At 55.6% G+C, this 25,966-nt stretch overlaps 2 protein-coding genes, 1 long non-coding RNA gene and 1 other non-coding gene across 4 annotated transcripts in view; 1 reads left to right on the top strand and 3 right to left on the bottom strand.

Annotated features, from left to right (window-relative positions):
- LOC102478462 (uncharacterized) overlaps positions 1 to 2,663 on the top strand; it is a 3,978-nt gene extending 1,315 nt beyond the window's left edge. The window contains exons 2-3 of the long non-coding RNA XR_335430.3: positions 2,403 to 2,497; positions 2,587 to 2,663. This is a non-coding gene — a long non-coding RNA (uncharacterized LOC102478462). The remainder of the gene's footprint in view (positions 1 to 2,402; positions 2,498 to 2,586) is intronic.
- Positions 1 to 20,398, bottom strand: part of TSPOAP1 (TSPO associated protein 1) — a 28,813-nt gene extending 8,415 nt beyond the window's left edge. The window contains exons 1-21 of the mRNA XM_006154649.3: positions 19,205 to 20,398; positions 18,272 to 18,379; positions 17,921 to 18,049; positions 17,169 to 17,348; positions 16,434 to 16,619; positions 15,125 to 15,202; positions 14,958 to 15,041; positions 14,625 to 14,714; positions 14,321 to 14,443; positions 13,464 to 13,568; positions 12,096 to 12,146; positions 11,668 to 11,688; positions 10,760 to 10,964; positions 9,489 to 9,661; positions 8,040 to 8,155; positions 7,639 to 7,748; positions 1,948 to 2,781; positions 1,654 to 1,805; positions 956 to 1,333; positions 627 to 869; positions 107 to 289 (exon numbers count right to left, since the gene is read on the bottom strand). Coding sequence (XP_006154711.1) covers positions 107 to 289; positions 627 to 869; positions 956 to 1,333; positions 1,654 to 1,805; positions 1,948 to 2,781; positions 7,639 to 7,748; positions 8,040 to 8,155; positions 9,489 to 9,661; positions 10,760 to 10,964; positions 11,668 to 11,688; positions 12,096 to 12,146; positions 13,464 to 13,568; positions 14,321 to 14,443; positions 14,625 to 14,714; positions 14,958 to 15,041; positions 15,125 to 15,202; positions 16,434 to 16,619; positions 17,169 to 17,348; positions 17,921 to 18,049; positions 18,272 to 18,379; positions 19,205 to 19,528 — 3,873 coding nt within the window. The 5' untranslated portion in view covers positions 19,529 to 20,398. The remainder of the gene's footprint in view (positions 1 to 106; positions 290 to 626; positions 870 to 955; positions 1,334 to 1,653; positions 1,806 to 1,947; positions 2,782 to 7,638; positions 7,749 to 8,039; positions 8,156 to 9,488; positions 9,662 to 10,759; positions 10,965 to 11,667; positions 11,689 to 12,095; positions 12,147 to 13,463; positions 13,569 to 14,320; positions 14,444 to 14,624; positions 14,715 to 14,957; positions 15,042 to 15,124; positions 15,203 to 16,433; positions 16,620 to 17,168; positions 17,349 to 17,920; positions 18,050 to 18,271; positions 18,380 to 19,204) is intronic.
- SKA2 (spindle and kinetochore associated complex subunit 2) overlaps positions 1 to 25,966 on the bottom strand; it is a 1,094,818-nt gene that overhangs the window by 244,014 nt on the left and 824,838 nt on the right. The window lies entirely within an intron of this gene.
- On the bottom strand, positions 23,668 to 23,726 carry MIR142 (microRNA mir-142). Its single transcript, NR_129363.1, has one exon. It is a non-coding gene; the product is annotated as a microRNA mir-142 (primary transcript).

Here is a 25,966-nt window from a genome sequence, read left to right as displayed (position 1 = left end):
CGTAGATTGTTGCTGGCACTCAGTGGCGGCTGGAACAGCTGCTGACATGGAGTGGAGGCCTGGGAGCCTGAGGTCTGGGGCCTACCAGCCCTTCCCACCCTGTTACCTTGGCCCCATTTTCCCTGATGCTGTTGCCAGCAACCTGCTTCTGGAAGGAACAAGTCCTGACACCCAGCTCCTCTTCCTCCTCCTCTTCTTCCTCCTCCTGGATGTCTGACAGGTCTGAATTGCGACCATGGTCCACAAGGGAGTTCGCAGGACGAACCCCGAGTTCTGCTGTGTCCTCCCTCTGAGAGACCAGACAAGGAGGGAGAAACGGGAAGGTCAGTGAGGGGGGACAGAGGGCTGCAGGCATGGCCAGCCCCAGTCAGAATCAAAGGGGCTCAGCAGAGGGAGCATGAACCTTGTCCAGAATGAGAGATATGCACGATGGGGGCGGGGGTGGTGGCAGAAGAAGGATTGGAACCAGACACGAGAGAGAAATCTGGAAAGACAAATGTGACAGACAGGCAGCACAAAGGGTCAGAGGTGGCCCAGAAGAGAGGTCACACAGAAAGGGCAGATTTGGACTGAGAAAAGGCAGGGCCCCGTTCTTGGGGGTGGTACCATGTGTCTCTAGCACCTACCTCAGCCTGGGGTCTCAACCCGGACCCTGTATCTCCTCTGAGGCAGGCCTCAGTATTCGGTGCCCTTTGAGCTGGCACTCCCTGGGTGGAGTGGGGTGCAAGGTGGGCCTCTCCCTCAGTCCACTCGGCCTCCTGTCTGGCCAGCGAGGGAACTATGGGGCCAGGGCCACTCTCGCCCTGGGCTGGCGAGCCAGCCCTCCTCTCCTCTGGAGCACCCAGCACAGCTGTCCCAGCTGCCTCCTCCTGGAATGGAAGGTCCTGAGGAAGAGCCCGAGTCCCAGGTCCTCCTCCCAGCCTGCACACGCTCCCTCAGTGCCCAGACAGGGTACCTGGCAGCCAGGCACTGGAAGTTCCCCTTCGGTTCCTTTTGGCATCTCTCTGGGAGGGCTTGATGGAGGGCCCCCCGGAGGCTCTTGAATTCCACAGGGGCCCGGGCGCCGGAGGGGAGAGCTGGGGTCTCCAGGCCTTGGGGAGGCTGGGGCAATGAGTGGTCTGGCCTCTGGGCTTGGTCGTGGTGAGGGGCAGGAGCTCCTGGCTGGCAGGCAGGCTGGAGCCAGCGCTGGTGTGATGGGAGCCGGGATGGAGTCGGCCGACTCGCCATGGGGCGACATGGTGCGCACGGTCACCTCATGGCACACCTGCAGCAGTTGCAGCTGAGACAACTCCACCAGCACGCTGCCTGCTGTGGGTGAGGCCACCTCCATGATCTGCAGGGTAAAAGGCACACAAGACAGGAAGGATGACAGAGAGCCGAGAGTGAGCCATGACGGCAACGGGGGTGGCTGGCGTCGCACCAAACCTTGTGCTAAGCCCTTCGCCTGACTCATCTCGTGTACTCCTTCTCTGGAGCAGTTCAAATTGATCATGTGCCCCCAAAGCTCACACTCGTAACCAGTCTGCCATACAGTGACCGAAGGCCAAGGCCCGGGCATCTCTGTGCCAGACCAGGGAGACTAGGGCCTAGAGCATGGCACAGAAGGGTCACATCCTACTCCCAGGGTATAGCAGGTGGGTCCTCCAGTCATACCTTCTGCCCATCAGCATAGATGGCATAGCCTGTGACCCGGACACCATTGGAGGTGCCAGCAGCATCAATGGTGACAGGGAGCCAACTGATGATCAAGATCCCAGGGGAGGGCCCGGGCTCAATCTGCACATCCAAGGGGGCATCGGGTGGGCCTGGGGGAAGGACAGCGGCAGACCCAGCAATTAGGACACTCCCCACCAGAGAAATCAGCCCAATTTGCCATATCCCCGAGCACCCACCTACACTCATGGCCTGGCCTGAGTGTTACGGACGTTGGCGCCTGAGCCCGCATACCTGCTGGGAGTGTGGTGAACTGTAGAGTGGCGGCCCGCTGCTCCAGCTTCTCCCAGCCTGGCTCCCAGGACCCTCGGGGCGGAAGCTGAGCCTCCACCCGGGCCTGATAGAGTGTGCCAGGCCGCAGGTGGCAAAAGGTGGCCCAGTAGGTGCTGGGGCGGGCAGCTGGGCACTCTTCCCCATTGAGGTAGATGGCATGGGCCAAGTTGCTATTGCTGGGCACCCAGGTGATCTCAGCAGATGTGGCTGTCAACCGATGGACTCGCAGCTGGCTGGGTACCAGGCCAGCCCGAGCGCCCACGGCCAAGCAGCAGCGCAGAGGGTCGGAGCTGCCCTTGCTGGTCAGGGCCTGGACAGAAACATGGAGGGGCCCGGCCCGCAGGTCCAGGTTCTCAAGTACTGCCTTGGGGGGCACCCCAGGCCCCAAGGCCTGTTGCAGCTCCCCATTCACGCAGATATGGAAGCCTCGGAGCTCCACTCGTTCGGGAGGCAGTTCCCACGCCAGCACCAAGCTATGGGCCAGCTGCTTGAGGACCACCAAATGGCGGGGGTAAGGCACTGCAGGAGGCTCGCCCAGGCCCTCCGGTGGGGGGCTCAGACTGAGTTCATCCCCTGCATCCTCCTCCTCCTCTGGTTTAGGCTGGCTGCGTCCCCCGCTGCTCTGGCCCCCGCTACTGCTGCCACCCCCACCTCCGCTCAGGAAACTGAGTTCGGGACCTGAGCTGTGGGACAGATCGGCCAACTCCGGAGGGAGGGAGGTCAGGAGATCGTCATCAGACACACGCTCTACAAAATTGGAAGGAACCAGGCCCCTTCGGCCATCCATGAGCTCCCCTGGCAGAGGGGGGACAGGAAAGGACAGGGATGGGGAAGACAGAAAGGAGGTAGAGAAAAACCAGTCCAATAAATGCATTTGAGCAACTGCTAGTGATTGATCTTAAGCATTTGGTTCAAATCAACATTTACCTGTCAGTGGTTTTACAAGATAAAAGCAGTCAAGATCAGGAGCAGAGGTACTGTTAGTCTCTGTAGGTGTGACAATGGTACTTTGGTTAAATGGGACAGTGCTGCTTAAAGTTTAGCATGCATAAGAATCACCTGGAGATGGGGCGTTGTTTTTGGTGTTGGGCTGTTTCAGCGTGCTCTTTAGAGAAGAAGCAAGCAGTCCCCAATGGGGCACAGTCACATCCCAATCCCTTCTGTCATCTCCCCATCGTATCGGGATTTTGGCCACACATACACATGTCCAGTGTGTTTTTTAGGCCGCCAGGGCCAGGATCCAATCCTAGGCAGTGGGGCTGTTGCCATCCGGGGATTTGGGTTAAAATGCAGATTCTAATTCAGGTAGGTCTGGGGGAGGCTGAGATCCTGCTTTTCTAATAGGCTCCCACATGAGGCTGGTGCTGCAAGGATGAGGATGATGTGCATGTTCCAAGGAGATGCATACTGAGGGACATGATAATTACGATTTGCTTTTAAATGTTTAATGTGGGGACAGCGGGCAGCGTGGTGGTTAAGGTGCTAGATTCCCACATGGCTGACCACGGTTCGAGCTCTGGACCTGGCAGCTTGCTTTTTCACTTTCTCTCTCTCTCTGGTGAGTGTACATGCCCTGTAGTAAGCTAAAAATAATGATACATAAATAAATCTTTTAAAAAGATAATATTTAATCTACATAGGGATAAAACAAATACAGCACAAAACTGTAGGTGGGTATACATAGGGTCTTCAAATTTAAAGAAAATGTATATTATGGGGGATGGCACCTGGTGAGGTGGTTAAGGGCACTGGATTCCCACATGGTCGACTATGGTTCGAGTCCTGGACTTGGCAACTTGCTTTCCTACATTTTTTCTCTCTCTGTCCCTCTCTGGTAAAATTAAAATAAATAAATAAAGTTTAAACAACCATTTTTTAAAAATGAAAATGTAGGGACCAGCAGTTGTGGCTATGTCACTGGACTCCCACACAGTCGACCGTGGTTCGAGTCCCGGACCCGGTGGCTTAAATTCACGCCAGGTGCGTGTGCATGTGTGCCCAAGATCCCGAGAGGAAAATGGAGGAGAAGGGATTGCAGTGTGGCCATTCCCCCGGGGAGTGATTTCTCACTTTCTGTCTCTCTGTCTCTCTCTCTGTCTGGCGAGTGCACACACCCTATAGCAAAAACCTCTCCAAAAAAAAAGGAAAATGTATATAATGAAAAAATTATAAAGGATTTCAACATTTTTTTGCAAATTAAACTTATATCTTAATTCCATTTTTCCATAAACATCTTTTTTTAGGGTTGGTTTTTTTTTTTTTTTTTTGCCTTAAAGCATATGCACTTGCTAGACAGAGACAAAGAGACAGTGAGAGGGAAAGTGAGAAAGCATTCCCCAAGGGGGATGACCGAGCCACAATCCCTTCTCTGCACATACATAGCCTCATGTGATTTTCAAGCCACGGGATCTGGGACTTGAAACGCACTCAGCCATGTGAAAGTCCAGCAACATAACCACTACACCACCTGCTAGTCCCTTCCACAAACTTTTTGAAATCCCCATATATAGGTGTTCCTTATACCATTCTTTGATTTTTCTGTGCATTTGAAATGTTTCATATGAAAAGTTTAAAAAAGTGAATAGATTGTGATGGGAAAGCTTCGATAGTGAGTTTTTTGTTTTTGGGTTTTTGCCATAGGGCATGTTTGCTCACGGGCCACATTGCACTCCCTTCTCCATTCTCTTCTCAGGATTTTGGGCATGCACGCACATGTGCCCAGTGTGATTTTTAAGCCACTAGGTCTGGGACTCCAACCATGGTTGGTCATGTGGAAGTCCAGCACCTTAACCCCTATGCTACCTTCTGGCTCCCTGATAGTGAGTTTTCAGCAGTCCTGGGGGGCAAGGGGATGGGGTCCCCTCTACTTCCCTTGGTGAAAAATGGACAACCATAACCACCTCATCAATGTAAGGGAAAGAATCTTTAGAGAAAAAAGTGTAAGTCTCAGAGTAAGAGTCACTTGTGGGTTCTAAAAGGGGTTAGGACCCACAGTAGGCCCTTGTGTAGGAGCATGAGTGGTGGTCAGCCCAGCAGCAAACAAGTTTTGTTACCTGCGACAATTCTCTTGACAATAGACTATTTTATAACAGTTGTCTGTTTGAGGAATACTGAGACAATAGACTATTTTATAACAGTTGTCTGTTTGAGGAATACTGAGGAAGAAGGAAGCCAGGCATGCAGCATGTACTATCATGGCCAGCTTAAAGATGGAAGCCAACTCTCAGGGAACAGACGGCTGGCTGGCGGCTGCTGAGCCATATTGGGAGGAAGGGGAAACAGGGGCTTGGGCTTAGAGCAGAGAGATGAGCATAGGCCGGTCTGAGCGGCAAAGGTGGGGGTTTCCCCAACAGTAATTTGTGTTCCCTACTCTCTTTCTCTACTTATGGCAGCAGAAAAACAAAACATAGTAAGGAAACTTGAAGCAACCACAGAGACTCTCAATAAGTTAGATAACACAACAAACACTGTAATGGGTTGAATGGTGGCCACCCATTCTTAATCCCTGGAACCTGTGACTATGACCTTATTTAGAAAAAGTGTCTTTATGAATGCAATTAAGTTAAGGATCTTGAGATAGATCATCCTAGTTTATCTGGGTGAGTCTTAAATCTAATGACAAGTGTAGAGGAGAAACACAGCGAGGAGAGACGCTGAGAAAGGTGACCATGGGCACAGAGACTAAAACAATGTAGGCAAAAGCCGAAGAACGCCTGGAGCCACCAGAAGCTTCAAGAAACAAGGAATGGACTCTCCCCAAGAGCTTCCAGAGGGAGTATGGTCCTGCTAACACTTAATTTAAGACTTCTGGTCTCCAAAAGAGGCCAACAAAAGAATAAATGTCTGTTGCTTTTTTTTTTTCTTTTTTTGGAGAGGTTTTTGGTTTTTGCTTTAGGGCGCATGCACTCACCAGAAAGACAGAGAGAGACAGAGAGACAGAAAGCGAGAAATCATCCCCCGGGGGGATGGTCACGCCGCAATCCCTTCTCCTCCATTCTTCTCTTGGGATCTTGGGCATGCACGCACGCACGCACACACGCCCGGCATGAGCTTTAAACCACCGGGTCCGGGACGTGAACCGCAGTCGAATACATGGGGGTCCAGCGACATAGCCATTACGCTAACTGCTGGCCCCAAGAATAAATGCCTGTTGCTTAAAGCCCGTAAGTTGGTGGTCATTTGTCACGGCAGCCCTGGGAAATGAATACAAGCACTAGCATTGGTAGTGAGAGTAAAGGTAGGAGCCTGTGACTCAAAGCATCTATGGCCTGCAAAGTTGAAGCAGGAGCCTGGGCCAAAGGCAGGCTCCGGAGTTCCTGCCTCTGAGAACAGACTAGGAGGGACATGAAACAGACACCCAGCTCTTTGGCTAAGGTGTGATAAGGAGTATGATATCCAATTATCTACGCTTAAAATCAACTCCAATCTGCCCCAGATAATATAGTTCGAATTCTAGCAACTTGTGGTTAGTTAATATTTACCCTTTGGGGCTAGCAATGGTAGCACAGAATTAACACTATGCTCTCTTCTGCTGGACCTGCATGAGAAGGTCCTGAGTTCAAGCCCTGAAGCCTCCCTATACATGTCAGGCTCAGGCACATGCTTGATCTGGAGGTGGATCACAGAGTGAGAGGACCTGCTGGGACTGCCTCTCTTTGTCTCTATCTTTCTCTGTCTCTCTCATGGAAGAAAGAAGGAACTATACACACACACCTCTTTTTTTGCTCCTGATGGCCTCTTTTTGAACATAGGTGTCTGGGCATTATTTCTTTGTTTTTCATATAGATAGACAGATAGATAGATAGATATCGATATGTGATATATGATATACATGGTTTTATTATATATGATATATATAATATATTATATATGATATTGATTGATATATGTGTGTGTGTGTGTGTATATATATATTCCTGGAAGTGACTGAACTCTGCTCTTTGTAATCATCTAGGCTCCAAAGTTTTCGGTGTTGCAGACTCAGATCTAACCCCTTTCCTAAATCTCCACACACAGAGGTGGCCCTTACCCTGCCCCTTCCACAGCGCATCCCAGTCTATGCAGTATGTCCTCCACGCTGCTGAAACATGCAGCCTGTTGCCCAGACCGGGGCTAGCCTGAGGGCATTTTTCGAGACCATTCCTTTTCCAGGCCCTGTCCTGTTGCCCAGCCTCAAGGGCCTTTGCCCCAATTGCTGGATGAGTCTTTTGGCTTCCCACAGGAACCTGAGAATTGCCTTGAAGCTCACGCCCTGCCCCATAACTGCTAACCACGTGCCATCACCATCTCTGGAATCTGGTGTCCTATCTGGAGTCTAACACTGAATCCATGCTCACGCCTGACTTCATGTTTAACTACTGTTCAACACCACCATGCCTTTCCTGTCGACCAGCACAAAATGAGTCTAGCCTGAATGCCCCGTAACACTATGTCCACCACCCAGACTGTGGTACATCCTGTCTTGTCCTGCTTCGGGTCTGGCTCCTTTCTCTCTCTCCCCATTGGCTGCTAGGTCTGTATGCCTTTCAGCTGGGTCTGAAAGGTTATGGTGCACTGAGCATGCTGGGGAGAGGGGACGGATGGATAGATAGAGGTCTTTAAACAGGAGCTTAAATGCAGGAGAATGGACAGAAATCCCTGCTACCCTCCTACCTTCAAAAAAGCCATCCTCGTCCATGTTACCATAGATGTAGATATACTCGCCAGCTGTCAGCGGAAGCTCTGCCTCTGGGTTCTCATTGGGGCCCTCAAAAGGGTTGTAGCTGTTGGGGGAGGTACAGAGGTGGGGGACAGGGACCCACATTCCACTTTCAAGTCCCATCTTCTCTCCACCCCCCCACCCACCCCCACACTAAGCCTTTCTGGAGATCCAGTTGTCTGCCCTTAGCCAAGTAAACCGCTCCCTGCGCCCAGCCTGGGCTAACCAGGTTAGAAGAGTAGGCCCAGTAGGAATCCTTGCACCACTCCCATTATCTCCAAAGGTCTCTATCTTGGCCCAGCCCTCCTTCAAAATGCTGGGGGTAGGAGGCAAGAAGTGAGGGTGAGGGGCCCACCTATAGCGTGCTAGGAAGACCTGGATCCTGGCTCCTCCCCGGCTGCCCTCCGTTGCTGCAGGGAGCAGGGTGACACTGTCTGCCTCCAGCTCCTCCACCTCACTGGCTGTGTCCACCTGGAGGTAAAAAAAAGCGGGGGGGGGCTGGTTCCTCTCCAGTGCCTGGGCCCAAAGTAGACAGGTTTCCAGGCTGAGCCAGTGGAGGACCAGTTGCTTTGAAGAGGGGAAGTGAGCACGTGTGCATGTTGGTCCAGGCCAGCAGTAATGAGTCCCGATGTCTTCTAAATCAGCACCTGAGCAGGCAGGACCCGGCAGAGTTCAGCTGGCCTAGACAGGGATGGGGGCAGGGGCTGGGGGGCGGTGGAACCTGGATGTCTCCCTGAACCCTGCCTCTACTGCACCAGCCAACGAAATAAGGCCGCCTCCCTGTCTGAGAGAGGGCCAGGTCATGCTGGCATGGGGAGTGGGCATCAATGGCAAATTGGTTCCTTAAGGTAAACACACAACCAAGTATCCTGATCATAAAGAGGTGGAAGTAGCGAGGCAGAAGAGGCTGGAGAAGTCCCTGTCTTAGCATTGACAAGGCACCTGCAATTCAGCTCTGGAGCTCAGAACTTCCTGTCTACCTGCCTGGCCCACATCTGGGTGCCCCAATTCTCTGACCTTGGTTCAGATTGCTGGGGCTGGCCTGGGTGCTGGCCCAGGGAACAGGCTCTTATCTTCTCTCCCAAAGTCAGGGAGGGGACGGGGCAGCCCTGGCAGGACTGCAGCTGAAGCCAGCACCACCATTTTATCACACAAGAGGGCAGCAGAGGTCTGGGGTTGAGCTCTGCATTCTGAGTAGCAGTTACTCCTGACTTGCCCCCTCCTCCTTCTGGGGTTCACGGGTGGCAGGAGGGATGAGGTGATGCAAAGAGCCGTGAGCTGACAACAGCACCCCTGTGTGGCCTGCGCTGAGGCAGGCATGTCCTATTATCTTGTCGTGTAACCCTCACAACCTTAGACGGCAGGTTTTATTTACCCCAGTATTCCAAGAAGGAAACCGAGCCCACCGAGGGTCAGCGATTTGCCCAAGACAGAGCTGTGACTTGAATCCTAGAGCCTGAGCTGATTCTCACATGGCCATCTGCTTGCGCTACAGACTCTTCTGAACAGTCTCATTAGGTGAATCCTGGCGCCACAGTGTCTCCTCCCTCCAGCCCAGGACTCCAGGGCCTCCCTGAGCCCCTGAGGGGTGGGGCTGATAGCCCCAAGTCGAGGCTCACAGCAGGTCCTGAAGAGCAGGGGATAGGCTCCACCTGAGCTTTCTGCCCACAAGGAGGAATCCACAGGCCTTCCACCTCCCAACTTGGCACCAGTGGCCACCCAACCCCTGGAGACCGTGGGAGGTGTCAAGGCCACCTCCCCTCCCCCAGTCAAAGCCAGCATCCCAGCCCCCAGCTTCACTGACCTCAGGTGTAGGGCACGACTTGGGGCTGTTGTGGATGGACTCCGAGCGAGAGGAGTTAGAGAGGGATTCTGCTTTCTTGGCTGCCCTTCGAGGGACTCCAGAAAGTGTCGCAGGGCCAGACTCGGAAGACTTTGGGGTACAGCGTCCTGGAGAGCCCGGCGGGAGGTCAAGGTCTAAAGAGAAGATGGCATGTGGGCTCAGGGTCTGTAGCCTATGGAGGGGCAGGGAGATGTGGTGGAGCCTCTTGGATAAGAGGGTCAGGCCTCCCACACCTGGGTTTCCTTGCAAAAAGGGAAATACTTAGGAGACAACTTACAAAGTAGTGGCCTCAGTGATTTGCCTACCCTATTTCACATGATACTAAGGGCAGTCTGATGAAATGTATCCTGTCTTATGAAAACTGAGATGACGGCCCAGAGAGGCTAAACAGCATGCTCAGAATCACACTGCTAAGCAAGTGGAGCTGGGACCACCAGACCTGACTGACCCTAAGTATGAGTTTTCACAAAACCTTCCTGTCCGCTGCTGACTCCTTGTACTCAAGTCCCAGCTAGGTCCATAGAGCTCTTTTTTTATTTTTATTTTTTGGAGAGATTTTCACTATAGGGCATGTGTGCTCGCCAGACAGACAGAGAGACATAGAGACAGAAAGCGAGAAATCCCCCAGGGGGGATGGTCACGTCGCAATCCCTTCTCCTCCATTCTCCTCTCGGGATCTTGGGCACACATGCACACGCGCCCAGCGTGAGTTTTAAGCCACCGGGTCCGGGATGCGAACTGCGGTCGACCACGTGGGAGTCCAGCGACATAGCCATTACGCCAACCGCTGGTTCCTGCACAGAGCTCTTCTTGAAGGGAAATGAGCAGTGACCTGAGATCCTAGGCCATCCCGGTGGTCACTCCGGTGGGCTTTGCTTTTCCCCATCAGAGTCTGGTTCTAGTTGGGCCTGGCTCGAACTTGTTATGCGACTTTGGGTGAGGCGCTGGCCTTGCCTGATTCCGAACTCCCAGCTCTACAGAAAAACTCCAGGCCTGGGGCCGGCAGGTGGCACGGTGGTTAAGGATGCTGAACTCCTGCATGGCTGACTATGGTTCGAGTCCTGGACTTGGCAGCTTACTTTCTCACTTTCCCTCTCTCTATCTCTCTCTTTCACTCACTCTGTCCCTCTCTGGTCAAATTAAAATAAATAAAGTTAAATAAAATAATTATTAAAAGAATAAAACCTCCAGGCCTGAGGATTTCAGCTCAATGTCAGTGGGGTCCATCTTACCTTTGGGGCCGGACCCCCGGCAGGGCTGGGGGGTGGAACAGCAGCAAGGGGGTGGTGCGCGGTCCCCGAGGGCACTGCAGCCCATGGCAGAAGTGAGCAGATCCAAAGGGCCAGGGTGCAGGCGGAAGGCCTGGAGTTCCTGCGCCAGGAGACTGAAGCGCTCTGTTTGGCTGCGACACTGCTCCTCGAGCTCTCGGACACGGGCCTGGGCCAAGACCCACCATGAGCCACCAGGCCTGGCAGGGCTCCTCTCCACACCAGGCGTCACGTCACATCTGCCCAGCCCTCAAGTCCGGGCGCCAACTCTGGCCTGACCGCCCCACTGAGGGCAAAGCCCAAGGCCGAAGAACATCTTCCCCCCAGCCCTCCTCGGCTGTACCCCCAGCCCTCACTGCTGCCCCAGGCCAGGGTACTCCTAGGATTGTTCCTACTCCCCCATCACCAGCAGCATCACCTCGGGAGTTTCTCAGCTTCATCTCTGACACCCTCCCACAGACAGTGACCCAAATCTCTGCCCTCTGAGAGGTGGGCAAGTGCTCCTACAGGGAAGCTTGGGCCACCTTCATAACAGGACAAGAACTTCTCTCTCGTAGCAGGAGAGCCCAATGCCAGGGGCTCCCCTTGGCCAGTATCACGAGCATCCTGAGCTCACTGGTGATGAACTCTGAGTGGCTAGAGGAGGGACGGGCCCATGGCTGCCTGGCACAGCCGAGGTCTGGGATGAGGCGCTGGCCCGTATGAGGAACCCCAGCCCATCTATGGATTCTCAGGTCTGCTACCAGTGACAGCCCCTCTACTGGCCCTGAGAGTTGGGACCATCTGGACCCTGAGGGGAGAGACAAAGCTCAGCCCCCCTGAGGTGTGGGAAGGGGATACCCCAGGGAGGTGGGGAGACAAGGAGGATGTACCTGCATGGAATCCAAGGTAGACTGTGGCAGGAAAGGAAAGCGCAGAGGAAGGTTAGAACCCTTAGCCCTGTAGGTCATGAACCCAGAGAGGGAGGGAGAGAAAGAGGGGCCTAAGTGGGCACCATCCATCAGCTCCCAGGAGTGACTGAGCAGTTCCTAAGTGCGAGGACAATTCAGGGCGAAGGCAGCCTCTGAGGAGGGTGGCAATGGGAGATTCCTGCGGTCAGATGCAGGATTTCCCTTGCCAGCTGTGGCCCAGCCTGGACACCAGCCTGATGGTGAACGGGTTGCCCCAGGCTCTGCAGCATTTAAGGGCCTCTCCTGCAATGCCCCTCAACCATGCACACAGTCCATTAGAGCTCTCTCTGAGGCTTTCCTACCTCCCCCATTCCCATGGAGGAGCTGATGGCCACCTCCGGGGACCCTACCTCCAGCAGCTGCACAGCTCCTTCATGCTCCCTCTTGGCTTCTGCCTGGGCCTAGAGGTGGGAGGAGACAAATTGCCAACAGGGAAGGACAGGAACGGGTGGAGTAGAGGGAGTGCAAGGGAGGGAGAGGAGGGAGAAGGAGAAAGGAGGAATGGAGGAGAAAGAAAAAAGGGAAGGAAACAAAGGACGGGGAATTGGGAAGGGGGAGGTTGAAGGATTTCCTGCTCCCAAACTCTCACCCTGAACCCTTAGACTAGAAGATACAGGGGTCAAGAAGGGCTGAGCCTGACTCAGGACTCGGTGCTGGGCCCACTGTACACTCTCTGCTCTCTCCCAAGGGGTCCCATCTGGTCTCACCACTAAGCCCACGGATGACTCCAAGTATCTCCGAGAGCAGCTTCCCTGTAACTCCAGACCCTTTTACCCAGCTATCCATGGACGACTCCATGAACCATTGAACACCCAACCCAAACTTGGCGGGAACAGAACCCAGAAAGGCAGGGTTTCAAATCTGCTGTCCCTTCATGCTTCACCGGGTGAGTGAAAGGCACACCCTTCTCCAGGGTTTATGTGGCAAAAGGGTGACAGAGCAGGGATTCACCTGGAATCCCACAGTGAGCCTCAGCAGCTTCATCTCTAAAAGGTGTTTCAAATCCACCCACCCGTTTCCATCTCCACTGCCTGCACCCTGGTCCAGACGATCATCATGACCCTCTTGGACCACTGCCCTTAACAGCCAGTTGCCCTGCTCTGTGCCCACTGCCATAGTCCATCCTCCACAGTGCCACCAAAGTGGTCTCGGGATGAAGAAGCAGGTCCTGTTACTCCCCTGCTTAGGACTTTTCGAACAGCTTCTATCACTCAATAGAAATATCCAAACTCTTCCCATGGCCTTTAAGGCCCTACAGGGTCCAGCTCTTGCCCACTCCTGCTGCTCTGTCCATCCCTTGCTATGTTCTAGCCACACTGGTCTTGGACCCCTCAGCTCTTCCTTGACACAGAGTATTAGCCTGTCTCCTCCCCCTACCTTGCCTTGATGGATCAGCTCAAGGATTGATGGATTGTCACCTCCTCAGGGAAGCCTTTCCTGGGGACCTCTCTACACTGGCTCCTCAGCCTTTCCCAGGCCCTCTCTGTCACATCGCCCTGCTCCTCTCCCCCGCTGTGCTTGTCAGTGTCTGAAATCATCTCACTCATGGATCTGCCCTCCTGCTGATTGGTCAAGGACCTGGTCTTGGCTCATGGTTGTCTGCCTAGGACCGAGCACAGCACCTGGCACACAGTGGGTGCTCAGCAAATGCTTGTGGATGAATGGATGGTGAAGTGGGGGTCCAGCAGCCTAGCACCCTTCCCTCACTCCTGCCCCACCTGCTGCAGCCTCTGGACCTCCTCCTGCTTCTCCTGCAGGCTGAGTCGAGCCTGCTCATGCTCCACCTCCAGCTGCTGCCGCCGCTGGGCCACCTCCCGCATGTGCTGAAAAATATAAGAGCTGGGTCAAGACCAGAACCCTCCACTCTGCCGTTTCTGTGAATGATCTCAGATGAGAGGGCCACACACACCATCCACTCCAGACCCCCTCTATTGAAAGGGAAAGTGAGGTGGGGGCCGTACAGTGGTGCAGCAGTAAAACGCAATGCTCTGTGAGGATGATCCAAACCGAAAGGTTCTAAGTTCGTGTCTAGAGATCTCTATGAGGGAGCCAAAATGGATCATAGCATTAAGGCCCTTTTGGAAGTCCCATCTCTCTCTGACTCACTCATGGAAAAAATAAGTAAACAAACTAAAAAAAAAAAAAAAAAAGGGGGCTAACAGGTGCCACAGAGGTTATGGCATCTGGATCCCACATGGCTGACTATGCTGTTTGAGTCCCAGACCCAGCAGCTTGAAAAACATACCAGGCATGTGTGTGCATACCCAAAATCACAGCAGGAGAATGGAGAAGGGACTTGTGGTGTGGCCACCCCCCTGGGGGTGAGATATCACATTCCCTCTCACGCATGTCATCTCTCTCTCTCTCTCTTTCTCTCTCTCTCTCCAGCAAGCTCACACACTCTATAGGAAAATTTTAAAAGAAAAGGGAGGAGGGGCTGAGATGAGAAGGCAAGTGAGGCTGGCAGTCCCAGGACTGGGCCTCAGACCCCGGCGTCCCACCAAGGGCATATACTGTCCCACTCTCTCCCTGTGCCAGGAACCAACACTCTCTTCCACCTGCACAGTCCCCTCACCTTTAGCACCTGCTCCAGGCTCTCCAGTTTGCTCTGCAGGCCCTGGCTCTTGCGAAGGGCTGTGTCCCTCTCCTGTGTCACTCCCAGGAGCTGGCCCCTCAGCTCCACATTCTCCCACTCCACCTGAAAGGGGCAGTGGCAGGGACCGGGGTGTGTGAGTCTTCTCCTACCAGCTCCCTCAACAGGGGGAACAGTACCCTTCACGTTCTATCCCAGTTCAGGAGATAGAGGAGAAGTCCCTTGCCCAGGAACCAGGGCCCCAGCAAGAGCTCAGGCCTCCACAGCACTTGGGCAGGGCTGGTACCTGCTCCTTCTCCGTGGCTCTCCCACTGAGCCGAGAATTCTCCTCCACCAGCCGGGCATTCTCAGTCTGGGCTTCTCTCAGCTGCAGTTCCTGTGGGGGCAGAGGAGCTCTGGGGAGGGGGCCCAGATCCCATCTTCCTTCTTCCCACAGAGAGGAAGAGCTTAGTCCTCTCCCAGGCAAGGCCTTCCTTCCCTGCCTGGACCCTGCATCAGCCAGGAAAGGAGGGCACATGGAGCAGGAGGCAGTGTGTGTTGTTAAGGGCAGGAGGGAGGAAGGCAGAGCTGGCCTGGGGGGACAAAGGAGCTGGCCTCTGGGCGGCCCTCCAGAGCTCACCAGCTCCTCACATCGCCTCTGCTTTTTCCGGGCTTCCTGCTCCAAGCTCTCACATTTCTTCCGCTTCTTGCTGAGCTCCGACTCCTACAGGGCCAGAGGGAGGGCTCCTCAGGTGAGAAGGCCATCTTCCCACAGGTGGTCACCCCAGCCCTTGACCTGGGACTTACCAGCTGCTGCACCCTCTGCTGTTTCTCTGGCTCCCCTAGGATCACAGGTGGGTTGTCCACATCTTCCTGGGGCGTGGCCTGGAAATAGCCAGGGCATGGGGCTGGCACGTGAGAACAGAGCCCCAGGCAGCCTACCCCTAGCCCAGCCGGCTGGTGAGTGGAAGGTTCTCACCCCCACGGCACAGGCACCAATTAGATCCCTGCCTAGGAAGGGGGGAGGTGAGGGACTGTCTGCCCACCCCCTGCCATCATCTCCCACTGATGTGGAAGGGCAGTGGCTGGACTCCATGTCCCCGAGCCATAAGTGCTTTGAGATCCTGGGATCCACGTGCACCCTGGGAGACGGGTCCTTTATCCAGGCCAAAGCTTTCCCTTTTTAGCTTCCAGCAGCAGCCCTGCTCTGCACTCAATAACTGTCCTGGTGTCCTTCAGTGATGGCAGAGAATGAGGAGGCTGCTTGGGCCCCCAGGGCGCTGGTGTTCCCAGAGCTAGGGGTTCTGGATCATACAAATAGGTGATTGGCTCAGAGCACTGCAAGCCTGGCCAACCCCTCCTCCTGGCCTCCCCCAAACCCATCCTACTGCACCCCACCTATCCGTGCAAACTTTTGGGGAGACAGGTCCTCCAGATGGGAGGTGCGTCTCCCTCCCTGGGCCAGTAGAGAGGCAAAATCTGAACAAGCAGCCGCCCCCACCCGGAGGCCTTGGTCCTCCTCCCACCCTCTTCCCAGGAGACAGAACTAGGTGCTGTCCACCTAGTGTGTGGGCGAGGAGCCAGACCCCCAAATTCTGAGGGTCTGGAGTAGGCCCCTGGCCCTCGGGACAGGGACTGCCTACGTCCCACGCTCAGTGAGGGTCGCCTGTACCTGGAGCCGGGGGCGGTCCCCCCGAATAGCCGGGCCCAGGCCTGGCCTGCCGGGCGGGCGCTGAAGGGGGCGTCCCCGCTCTACGGAGGCGGCGGGAGAAGGCGGCGCGGGCTGGGCCCCGGGCGGCTGCCAGGGCAACCAGGGATTTGCTGCCGGGAGGTACCACTGGCGCCGCGGCAGGGGCGGCCAGGCGGGCCCAGCGGGACGCAGGCCTGCAGAGGCCGGAACCCAGGAACCCCCGGGGGCGGGAGCGGCGCAGGTACGAGCGCAGGACGTTTGGAGGGGAATCCTGCCTCAGGTCAGGAAACCTCCCTAGTGCCTGGAGTGCTCACGCTACCACCAGATCCTTGGGGCTTTGAGCGCGCTGCAAAAGATCCTGGGGTTGCAGCTACCCTCCTCCCGATCTGCACACACCCACACACCTGCGCTTGCGCCGGCGCTCACCTCTCCTGGAGCCCCTGGGGCCGGCGCCCCGGCCCTGGAGGGGACAGTGGGGTCCCGGGGCCGGGCTGGCAGGGGTGGCTCCTGCTGGTTGCGCAGGGCGATTTGCCTCTGCAGCCGCAGCACCTCCCTCTGGGACTCGCGGAGCAGCCGGTCGAAGTCCCGCACGTGGAGCCACTGGGGACCCTCCTGGAGTGGGGGAACAGTGCGGGACGCAAGGGGAATCAGACCTAATTTCTGCTTACCCCGCCCCGACCCCAGCAGAGTCTACCTTCCACCATGCTGGAGGGGCTCGGGTGCGCGGGAATGTACACACCCTCCCATGCAGGCATGCCTGGTCTTACGTGCATGCATATGCGGCCACATGCTTTTGCTAGCCCATGTACAGGCATTCACAGTAAATCCTTTCCTGGGCACTGACGGCGCGCGCGGCGCTGTGCTAAATGCCTTGGGACTATCCCTTCACCAAAGTGTGAGGTATGTGTGGATTCCTAGTTTCAGACTCACCAGCACACAGCCACAAGCCTAGAGCACAGAAATGCCCAGTCTGGGACTCGTGGCTCCACCCTCTTCAGTTCGGGCTCCTCCCCCGCCACTCCCACCTGGGCGGTTGCCAGGGAAACCTACTCCCCTTCTACTTCATTTGCATCTCATTAACATCCCGTCCAAATCCTACATGCCAGGCAGAGGACCCTGTGGAGGGCTGAGATGGAAGGGATGACCAGGGCCTGCCCACACCTTGCCCACCAGGGTGAGCCTGGCCTGTAGCTCTCTGCACTCCCGCTGCAAGGCAGCAATCTGCTTGTCCTTGGCCAGCAGGGCGCTGGCTGTCTCACTCAGGTCCCGAGCTCGCTGGCGGGCCAGGGCCTTCCGGCACAGCTCCAAGCTGGCCCCGGGACGGGCCACTGGGGCACTCACCTAGCCAGAGGAGGGGTAAGGCCAATAGTCACCTGAGGGCTGAGACACTTCTCCCATGCCTCGGCTCCTCCCAAAAGAGGAGGTAGGATGAAAAGCATGGTCTCTTGCTTCTACCCTGTTTTGGGTCTCAGAGGACTGACCAGCAGCCTCCCTAGACCCCATCCCGGTAGTTCCCAAGCAGGACAAGGGTTAACTCCACATCAGTTTAGGCCTAAAGGATGCTGCTAATTCAAGGCTGCCACTGTGATGGGTCTTCTTCCTACCCCCCCCATTACAGCTCTTTCCCCCTGAGATGAGCTCAGCGGGAGGCTGCAGCCAGCACCAACACGTGGTGATGCAGAATGCTGCTCCCTTCCCGCTCAGGAGCCTCTCCTCCCAGCCCACTCTCCCTCCTGTAGCTCCAAAACCCTCAGCCTCCTGGCTTGGCCAGCTTTGGCCCTTTCTACTCCTCAGCCCCTGGATTCTTGCACCCCTGGGTATTCCTGGGTGTTAAGAGTCTGACTCCTCAGCCTCAGCTCCTAGATCCCGCCTTCCCTGGTCACCCAGCCTCCACAGATGCCTCCTGTGCTCACCACTCTCAGGTTCGTTTCCTGCAGCTTCCGGGCCCTCTCTTCTAGGCGCTTGGCAATGACAGCCAGCTCCGCGTTCTTCCTCTTCAGCCTCCGCACCTTCTCCTCTGTCTCAGGGAAGCTGCTCTTTCTCTGACAAGGGGTTAGCCAGAATTGGGGCATGTGTGGAACACCCCACAGACCCAAACCTGTCTAGACCGTGGGCCAGAGCCCTGGGCTCACAGTGGAGTCCTTGGGATTAGCCCTCTCTGGAACTTGGATTATGCCACCTCCATGGAGCCCCCAGCTGAAGGGATGTTGGGGGGAGGAGTGCACTGAGGCAGAGGACCCAGGACCTTGCTCTGCAAGCCTCACCAGCATCTGGTTTTCTTCCTTAAGGATGGCACAGCGCTGCTGCAGCTCCCCCAGGGCCCTCAGAAGCTCCAAATTGGGCCTCTCCCCGAAGCCCATGTTCAGCTTTGCCTGGTATGGGAAAGGACAGGGAACAGTAGTACCTCAGGAGCCCACCCATTCATTCAGAGCCTCCTACATGGAAGCATATACTCCCTCCAAGTCTTAGGAGACACGAAGATAAGAAGGTTCAGAGAGCGGCACAAGAGGCCTAGGACAAGAGGCTGACCCGTCCTCCCTACCCACTGGCACCTCCTCCCAATCTTGGAGCCTTCTCTGCTGTTCCCTGATCCTTCCCATCCCTGCACATCTTCTCCTCTTGGGAAATGCCAGCTTGAGATCCCATGCCAATCCCTCCAGAGATACCCCTGAAGTCCTGGTCCCTCCACCTTCTGCAGGAGGCTGCTCATGACCATCCCAAAGCTGGTCCTCCCTGGCTCAGCCCAGCACTGAACCCCTTCCCCTGAATCTTCCCCCACCGGACCATATACTTCCATATACGCTGAGACTCCCCAGCCCCCAAGAACAGAGACTTGTAGAGGAGGAGACAGACAGACAGACAGACAGACACACAGAGAGAGGGAGTCGGGGCAGGGACAGGACCAGATATAGACAGACAGGCCGAAGAGTCGGAGGGACAAAATGAAAAAAAAAAATAAAATGGAGCCACTGAAATTCCTGCCCAATGGAAGGAGGACAGATAGTCACAGAGACAGACCCACAGACAGAAACAAGCCAAGGGAAAAGGAGTGGTGGGTAGTGGGGTTGCATTTCTTGCCCTACCTCCTGACCGGGCTGACAAGAATGATGAGAGGCCCCGCTCCCCCTATCCCCCGCCTTGCGGACCCCATCATCCACACACAGCAGCAAGACACACAGAGAGGTAAGCTCTCTTACCTTAGGGAAAGGCTCTACCTCCTCGTCCTCCAGACTCGGGCAGCTGGGTCTAGAGCCCGTTGCTTGCTGCCCCAGGTCAGACAGTCCTGTTCCTTCAGGGTCAGTGCTGCCCACAGGCCCAGGGCTCTGGGCTTCCTCAGGCCCGGAACCCTCCTTGGGTCTCCGTTCTCTAACCTGCAGAGCTGCTGGAGTATCAGCAATGCCGGGGGCTGAGCTTCCAGGGTTACCCCCCTGGCCTGGAGTCCAGCTCTGCCAGGCAGGCAGTGTCCATGGCTCCATGGCTCCAGGGTCCCCAGGCCGTGGAAGGGTTGTCAGTTGCTCCATGGTACTGCCAAGGGGTCCCAGAACCCAGGCCAGGGGACATCCCCCAGTCCAGTAGGGGGGCTGGCCAGGGTCATGCCAGAGCAGACCCTTTCCCCTATAGCTCTTGGCTTCACCGAGGCTCCATCCAAGGTTGACTGAGCTCCTCCCAACCCACAAAGGAGGCTGCGAGAGGCTTCAGGGCTGCTGGAGCTGGAGCAGGGTATGTGAGCTATGTTTGCTCGCGGCAGTGCGTGTGCGCGGGTATGTGTATGTGGAGGAGCGAGGGTGTTCCTGTGGGGGCGGGGAGGCCACTGTGCAGAGGCCACTGACAGCAGTGCCTGGGTGAGGGTGTGCGTGTGTGTCTCCAGGTCTGTCTGTGCGGGTCAATGCTGTGCTGTGTGTATTTGGAGGATGGGAGCCCCCACTTACGCGTGTGAGGGGGGTGGTGCCGTGTGCCGCTGTCTGTGCCTGTTTCAGAGTTACCAGTTGTTCTTGTGTGTGGGTGTCTGTACTGCAGGGCTGTGGCAGTGTGCGATGCTGTCACTGGCTGTAGCTGAGTGTGTCAGTGTCGTACAGCTGTGTGTGTTGATGCCGTTGTGTGTCTGTCAGTGTCCGTGAATCTGGCCATCCATCTTGACCCCTCAGCCTGGCTCGGGTCCTCAGGAGCTTCTGGGTTGATCCCCAATGGTTCGCTGTGGTTCTTTATCTCCTGCTCCTCTGCACTGCTGCTCCCTCGCTTTCTGGGCAGCCGGACTGGTCCTAAGGAGGCCTGGGTCGATGGGCTGCTTGCCTCATAGTCTCTGCCCCTGCCGGCCTCAGCTCTGGGGACTGCAGGGGTCCCTTACAGTCCTGGAGCCCTGAGACGGTAGGCACGGAGGAGGGCTGAGCCTCAGAATGGGAAGGGGGGGTGGTGAGCAGAGGAGAACCAGTCCTCCCCTCCCCCTCCTCCTCCCCTCCCACCCACCAATAGGAAGTCGGCTGCTGGTTTCCATGGAGATGGCGCTGGACTGGTGGGCTGTACCGGCTGGCAGGGTCCGGATGGAGGAAGAGCAGGTTCCTCACGGGATGCCAGCCCAGCACCCCCTACATGTGGCCTCCCACCTCTCATCCCCACACGCCCTCGCACCTTCCGGGCACAGAGGCAAAGAGGCTGCAGACGATCCTCCCCACGCCGGGTGAGACTAGAGACTGGGGAGGGTATGACGAATAGAGCTCCAGCCTGAAAGAAGGGCAGGATTAGAAAAGATGGGATTCCAGATGAAACAAAGAGAGGGACGGAAATCAAGAGGCGGAAAACAGGAAGGTAGAGACGAAGAACAGAGATTTTAAAATAAACTGAGAACTGCTTCAGCTTCCTCCGGGCTGACCCCATTCTGGGGGCAGCGCGGCTGTCAGAGCTAGCCGGGCAGATCACATGGCTTGATGGGCTGGCTTCACTCCTCATTGTCAGGAAGTTCATCTTCTGTCTAGCTTTAGGCATTTTTACTATGGGAAAATGGCTTTTGGGAAAGACATGGGAACTCCCCTATCCAGGAGTCAGCTTGTGGGGACAGGACTCTAGACGGAGTCTCCAGAGACAGAGGTGTTGAGAGAGGCTTCAAGAGTGGCAGACCCTCGGGAACCAGCATTCAGCGTAATGGCTATGTCGCTGGACTCCCACGTAGTCGACCGCGGTTCGCGTCCCGGACCCAGTGGCTTAAAACTCACACCAGGCGCATGTGCGTGCATGCCCAACATCACGAGAGGAGAATGGAGGAGAAAATCACCCCCGGGGGGTGATTTCTCGCTTTCTCTCTCTATGTCTCTGTCTGTCTGGCGAACGAATGCGCCCTATAGCGAAAAACCTCTAAAAAAAAAAAAAAAAGAGTTGCAGACCCTCTCCCTTCTGAACCTGGGACTCAGCAGACAAGCCAGTCTCCACCCAGGTCGGGGGCCCTCGTGTGGCACCCTGAGGGACAGCAGCAGTGGCACCGAACCACAGAGCTTCTGACCGTGGTTTCCACCCCAGCCAGAGCTTAGGGGTCGGTGTGTGTGTGTGGGGGGTGTACACTGGGAGTAGGTGATGCCTTCCTTTTCCTAAAAGGAAGGTCAGCACACATGCCACCGTATGATGTGTGGCCGATGTTTGCATCAGGGTGTATATGCACACCGCTATAGGCATGCATATTCATAGTATGCAAATACAACGCAGACATATATTTCTGTACATGTGAAGGGGCTCTGTATGTGTATGTGCCGTTATGTGTGAATGTATATGTATGCCTGTTTCTATGTGTCACTGAACATCTGTCTACTTGCCAGTGTCCATGTGAATCTATCATTGTGAGTTTACAAATTCCAACACATATGTCCTGATATATGTATATAGATGTCACTACATGTCATTATATTTGTCATTATATTTAGTCATGTAAACATGCATAATGACATATAATGACATGCGTACAAATGGTCATCCTGTATCTATTTCATATTTATCATTCTGTGTGTATCACTATGTACATGATACATGTGGGGCTGCTGTGTTTATGTGGAACTCGCTATATGTATTTGTTCTTGTGTGACGCATCATGTTTATATCATTGCATGAGTGCACACTATTAAATATGTAAAACATGCCCTGATGGAGCCAGCAGGTGGCATGATGGTTAAGGCATTGGACTCCCACATGGCTGACTACAGTTCAAGTCCGAACCTGGCAGCTTGCTTTCTCACTTTCCCTTTCTCTCTCTGCCTCTCTCTGGTCAAACTAAACAAATAATAATTTAAAAAATAATATAAGTGGGGCTGGCAAGTGGTATGGTGATTAAGATGGTGGACTCCCATATGGCCAACCACAGTTCAAGTCCTGGACTTGGAAGCTTGCTTTCTCACTTTCTCTATCTCTTTCTCTCTCTGGTCAAATTAAAATAATAATAATAATAAATAAAATTAAATAAATAATAAAATAAAATAAGGTAATTCTTTTTAAAAATGCCCTGGGTGGGGACTAGCAGATGGCGTAATGATTACATTGCCAGACTCTCACGTAATCGACTGTGGTTTGAGTCCTGGATCCTGCAACTTAAAACTCACACCAGGCACGTGTGTATGTGTGCCCAAGATCCCGAGAGGAGAGTCGAGGAAAACAGATTGCAGTGTGGCTGTCCTGGAGGGTGGTTTCTCACTTGCTGTCTCTGTCTCTATAGTAAGCAAACATATAGCAAAAATCTCTAAAAAAAAAAAATAATAATAATACCCTGGGTATGTGTACATTTGTGTCATTGTATGGCATGCCAGCCACATCACTTGTGTGTGTGTCATTGTATCTGTTGCTGTCATGCACATACGGGATTCTGTGTGTAAATGCACGTGCATGCGAGCATGTGTGTGTGCCTTTGTCTACGTGTAAGATGCTGTGTGTGCCACGGTGTTGCCCAGTTCTTTTACTACCAAGGGTCCCCCTAGACTTGAGTGGATTAAAACAGGAGATAGGCAGCCTTCCGTCTGAGGTGCAGTGAAGGGAGGGCGGACCAGAGCCAGAGCCAGGTAAAATGTGGGCAAGCCCCTCTTCTCCTTGCCCCTTCACATTCTACCCCCTTTCCTCCCATGGCCGAGGTCCTCCCCGCAGCCCAGGCCCTTCCCTCCTCCAGGTACAGCCTGTGGGAGCCCTCTTCTAACCTCACAGGTGAAGTGGAACCCATGTCCCCTGGGACAGTGAGGGTGACTCTCACCCCAGCCCCTCTGTGTGCCTGTTACCCCACTCAGCCCCCACCCCAGAAACAGAGTCTCAGACAAAGAGCAGAGTCCATTCTTTATTAGTGGTGGGGCCTGCACCGCCATCCGTCCCTCCATCTACCCTTCTTTTCCACCTCTTCCTTTTCGTTTCCACCCCTTCCTCTGCCGATGGCCGATGGTGGCTGTTGCGTCAGGGGTCTTGCCCTCCCCACATCCTCCCTGCACCCTCCCACACTTCAGGGCAGCAGAAGAGCTGCTGTGGCATTTCCCAGTGATCCAGAGGCAGGAAGGGCAGCGCTGTGGGGGACAGTGGAGGCCTTTCAGGGGTCTGGGCAGGGAGAGGACGGTTCGGGAGGTGCTCACCTGGCACAGCGGGCTGCGCATGGAAGCCGGCGGTGGCGGGCGGCAGCGGTGGGTGGTCTCCGAAGCCCACAGTACACTCATCCATAAAGTAGGAAACACTACACCCTCCATTGCTGTTAGTAGTGCTTTCTACTTTATGGGTGACTGCACTGTCTGTCTGTCCGTCCGCGTGGACTCTTCAGGCCGCCCGCTCTTCTTCCTGAGTCTTGCTTCAAGAGGCCCCCAGCCCCCTCCACAGTATCCTAAGACCCCCTCCTCTGCCCCTGGCCCCCAAAGGGCCCGCCCTGGGCCTTGTGGGCGGTGACTCAGCATGGCGCCAGACTTGCCTCTTCTACCTCCCTCCCCCACTTCCTCTTTAGTTCCCTCTTCCCTTCCCCCTAAGGCTCCACCCCACCCCACCCCTACCCCCACTTTTAAGGACACTCAGGTAAAGGCCACTGCTACTCTGGAGACCTCACCCCAACCCCCAGTTCTCTGACCCCCTAGCTGGCCCCTCACAGCCATACTAACCATCTTCCAGGGTCCCTCCCAGGCAGCCACAGCTCCCTCCCCACCAAGGCCTCAGTCCCTAGGCTCCCGCCAGCCCAGGATCCTGACCCCCCAAGGTCTTAGTCCAGAGCCCAGGGTTCTGACCTCCCCAAGGTCTTGGTCCTCAGCCTCCCCCCACCAGCCCAGGTCCTGACCCCCCACTAGCCCAGCATCGTGACCCCACAGGCCTCAGTCCCCAGCCTCCCCACTAGTCCAAGGTCCTGACTCCCTACTGCCTGGTGGGTGCTGCTCCCCAGGTAGGAGCCCGAGAGTACTGAATAGACATGGTGGCCATGCTGGGCAGAAGCCGCTTAGTGTCTCTGGCTGACACCATTCTCACTTCGGCCTCCGCCTGCCCTCTGCCTTTCCCATCTTATTCTCCAGCTCTGCTCCCCTGGAGCTGTTGGCACCCTTTCTTTAGCTGGGAGCCAGGCTCCATTTTACCCTCCTTGACTAGAGAGGGTTTTGAGAGCTGTCCCACCTCCCCTCAGGCAGGAAGAACTGAGAATGATGGCACCTCTTTGCCTAAAGCCTTTTTAGTAAGCCTTGGCACCCAGTTCTGAACCCCACCCCAAGCGTCTCCACCCAGAGCCTGCACCCCAAGCCCCTCATGGCCCCTGGGGCCAAGTTGAGGAGCTCCCGTCTGGGGTCAAAGTGAAGGTTGCCTTACCTGATGTTGCAGGGCTAAGGGGAGAAGGCCCTGTGCTCCCGGCTCCGAAGTGGGGTTCCCTTCAGGGCGGGCAGGGCTTATAACCCCGAGGCCACGTGGGCCAGATCTCAGGGCGCCCAACGGTCTTGGAGCCCGCCCCCACACCGCAGTGGAGATTAGCACGCCCCTCCCTTCCCTGGGGAGGACAGAATGACAGGAAACCAGAGACAAGGCTGGTTATTGGCGAGTGGGGGCTGAAGAGACCACCTCACACCCTGGCCTGGGCAGGTGGCTTCCGGACTCCCGGCCTGCCCTGTCCCCCTCGGCACCAGCTCCAGGGGACTATTCAAGTGTCTGGGACTGACTCAGGGCATTGGGGGTGACCCCAGGAGATAAGAGTTCCCTGACCACGTCTTCGTTGAGTGCTCAAAACAGGGATCTTTGAATTCTAGTGCAAGAAAAGGACATCTCTAAGCCCCGCTCCCGCCCCAGCCCTGAGAATTCACTTCCCTCTGGACATTTAGACCGAGTCACGGCTCCTCTATGTGTGCTCCCCAGGGAGGCCATGAGGTCCCAGGCCCACACACTACTACGCCCTCCACCTAGACAGTTGCACTCAGCACCCCACAGGCTACCCCTCCTCCAACCCCAGCCTGCAGACCAGGCTTGCTTTCGGCACAGCATGGGGATCACAGGTAGGGGCACTGGCACTCCACAGGGCCCACAGGGACCAAGAGTGGGGTAGAGTGGTGGTGAGGATCAGGGTCCTCAGGCAGGGCCTAGGTGCCTTGGTGCAGGAGAGAAAGGGGGCTTGGAGGAGTGGAGGGAAAGAGGCTCCTAGGGGAGGTTCTGGCAGCCACCGGATGTGGGCACGGGGCCCGCCCACCTGCATGCCACCCCCGCTTTCCCCATGGGGAAGGCAGGAAGCTGCCCAGCCCAGGGCCCCTGGCTGGGGGAGGGGAGCAGGGTGTGGGTATGGGCAGGGGGCAGGGGAAGACCAAGGGTGGGCCACATGCTTTCCCCAGGGTTCTCCAGGTCTCTCCATGGGCTTGGCTCTAGGATCTAGAGGAATGGGCTTGGGAAGAGGAAGGAGGAGGTGAGAACCAGTGGCTCCTTCCCAGAATGCCCTTGGCCTCTTCTCTGGGTCCAAACCAGATGGACTTCAGGGAGCTCTCAGATTCAGGGCTCAGAAAAAGATTGGC

Source organism: Tupaia chinensis, unplaced genomic scaffold, assembly GCF_000334495.1.
Source record: "Tupaia chinensis unplaced genomic scaffold, TupChi_1.0 Scaffold000416_1, whole genome shotgun sequence".
In the NCBI taxonomy this organism is placed as follows: Eukaryota; Metazoa; Chordata; class Mammalia; order Scandentia; family Tupaiidae; genus Tupaia; species Tupaia belangeri.
Note: the sequence above shows the minus strand (reverse complement) of the source record. Positions and strands in the feature narration are given on the sequence as shown.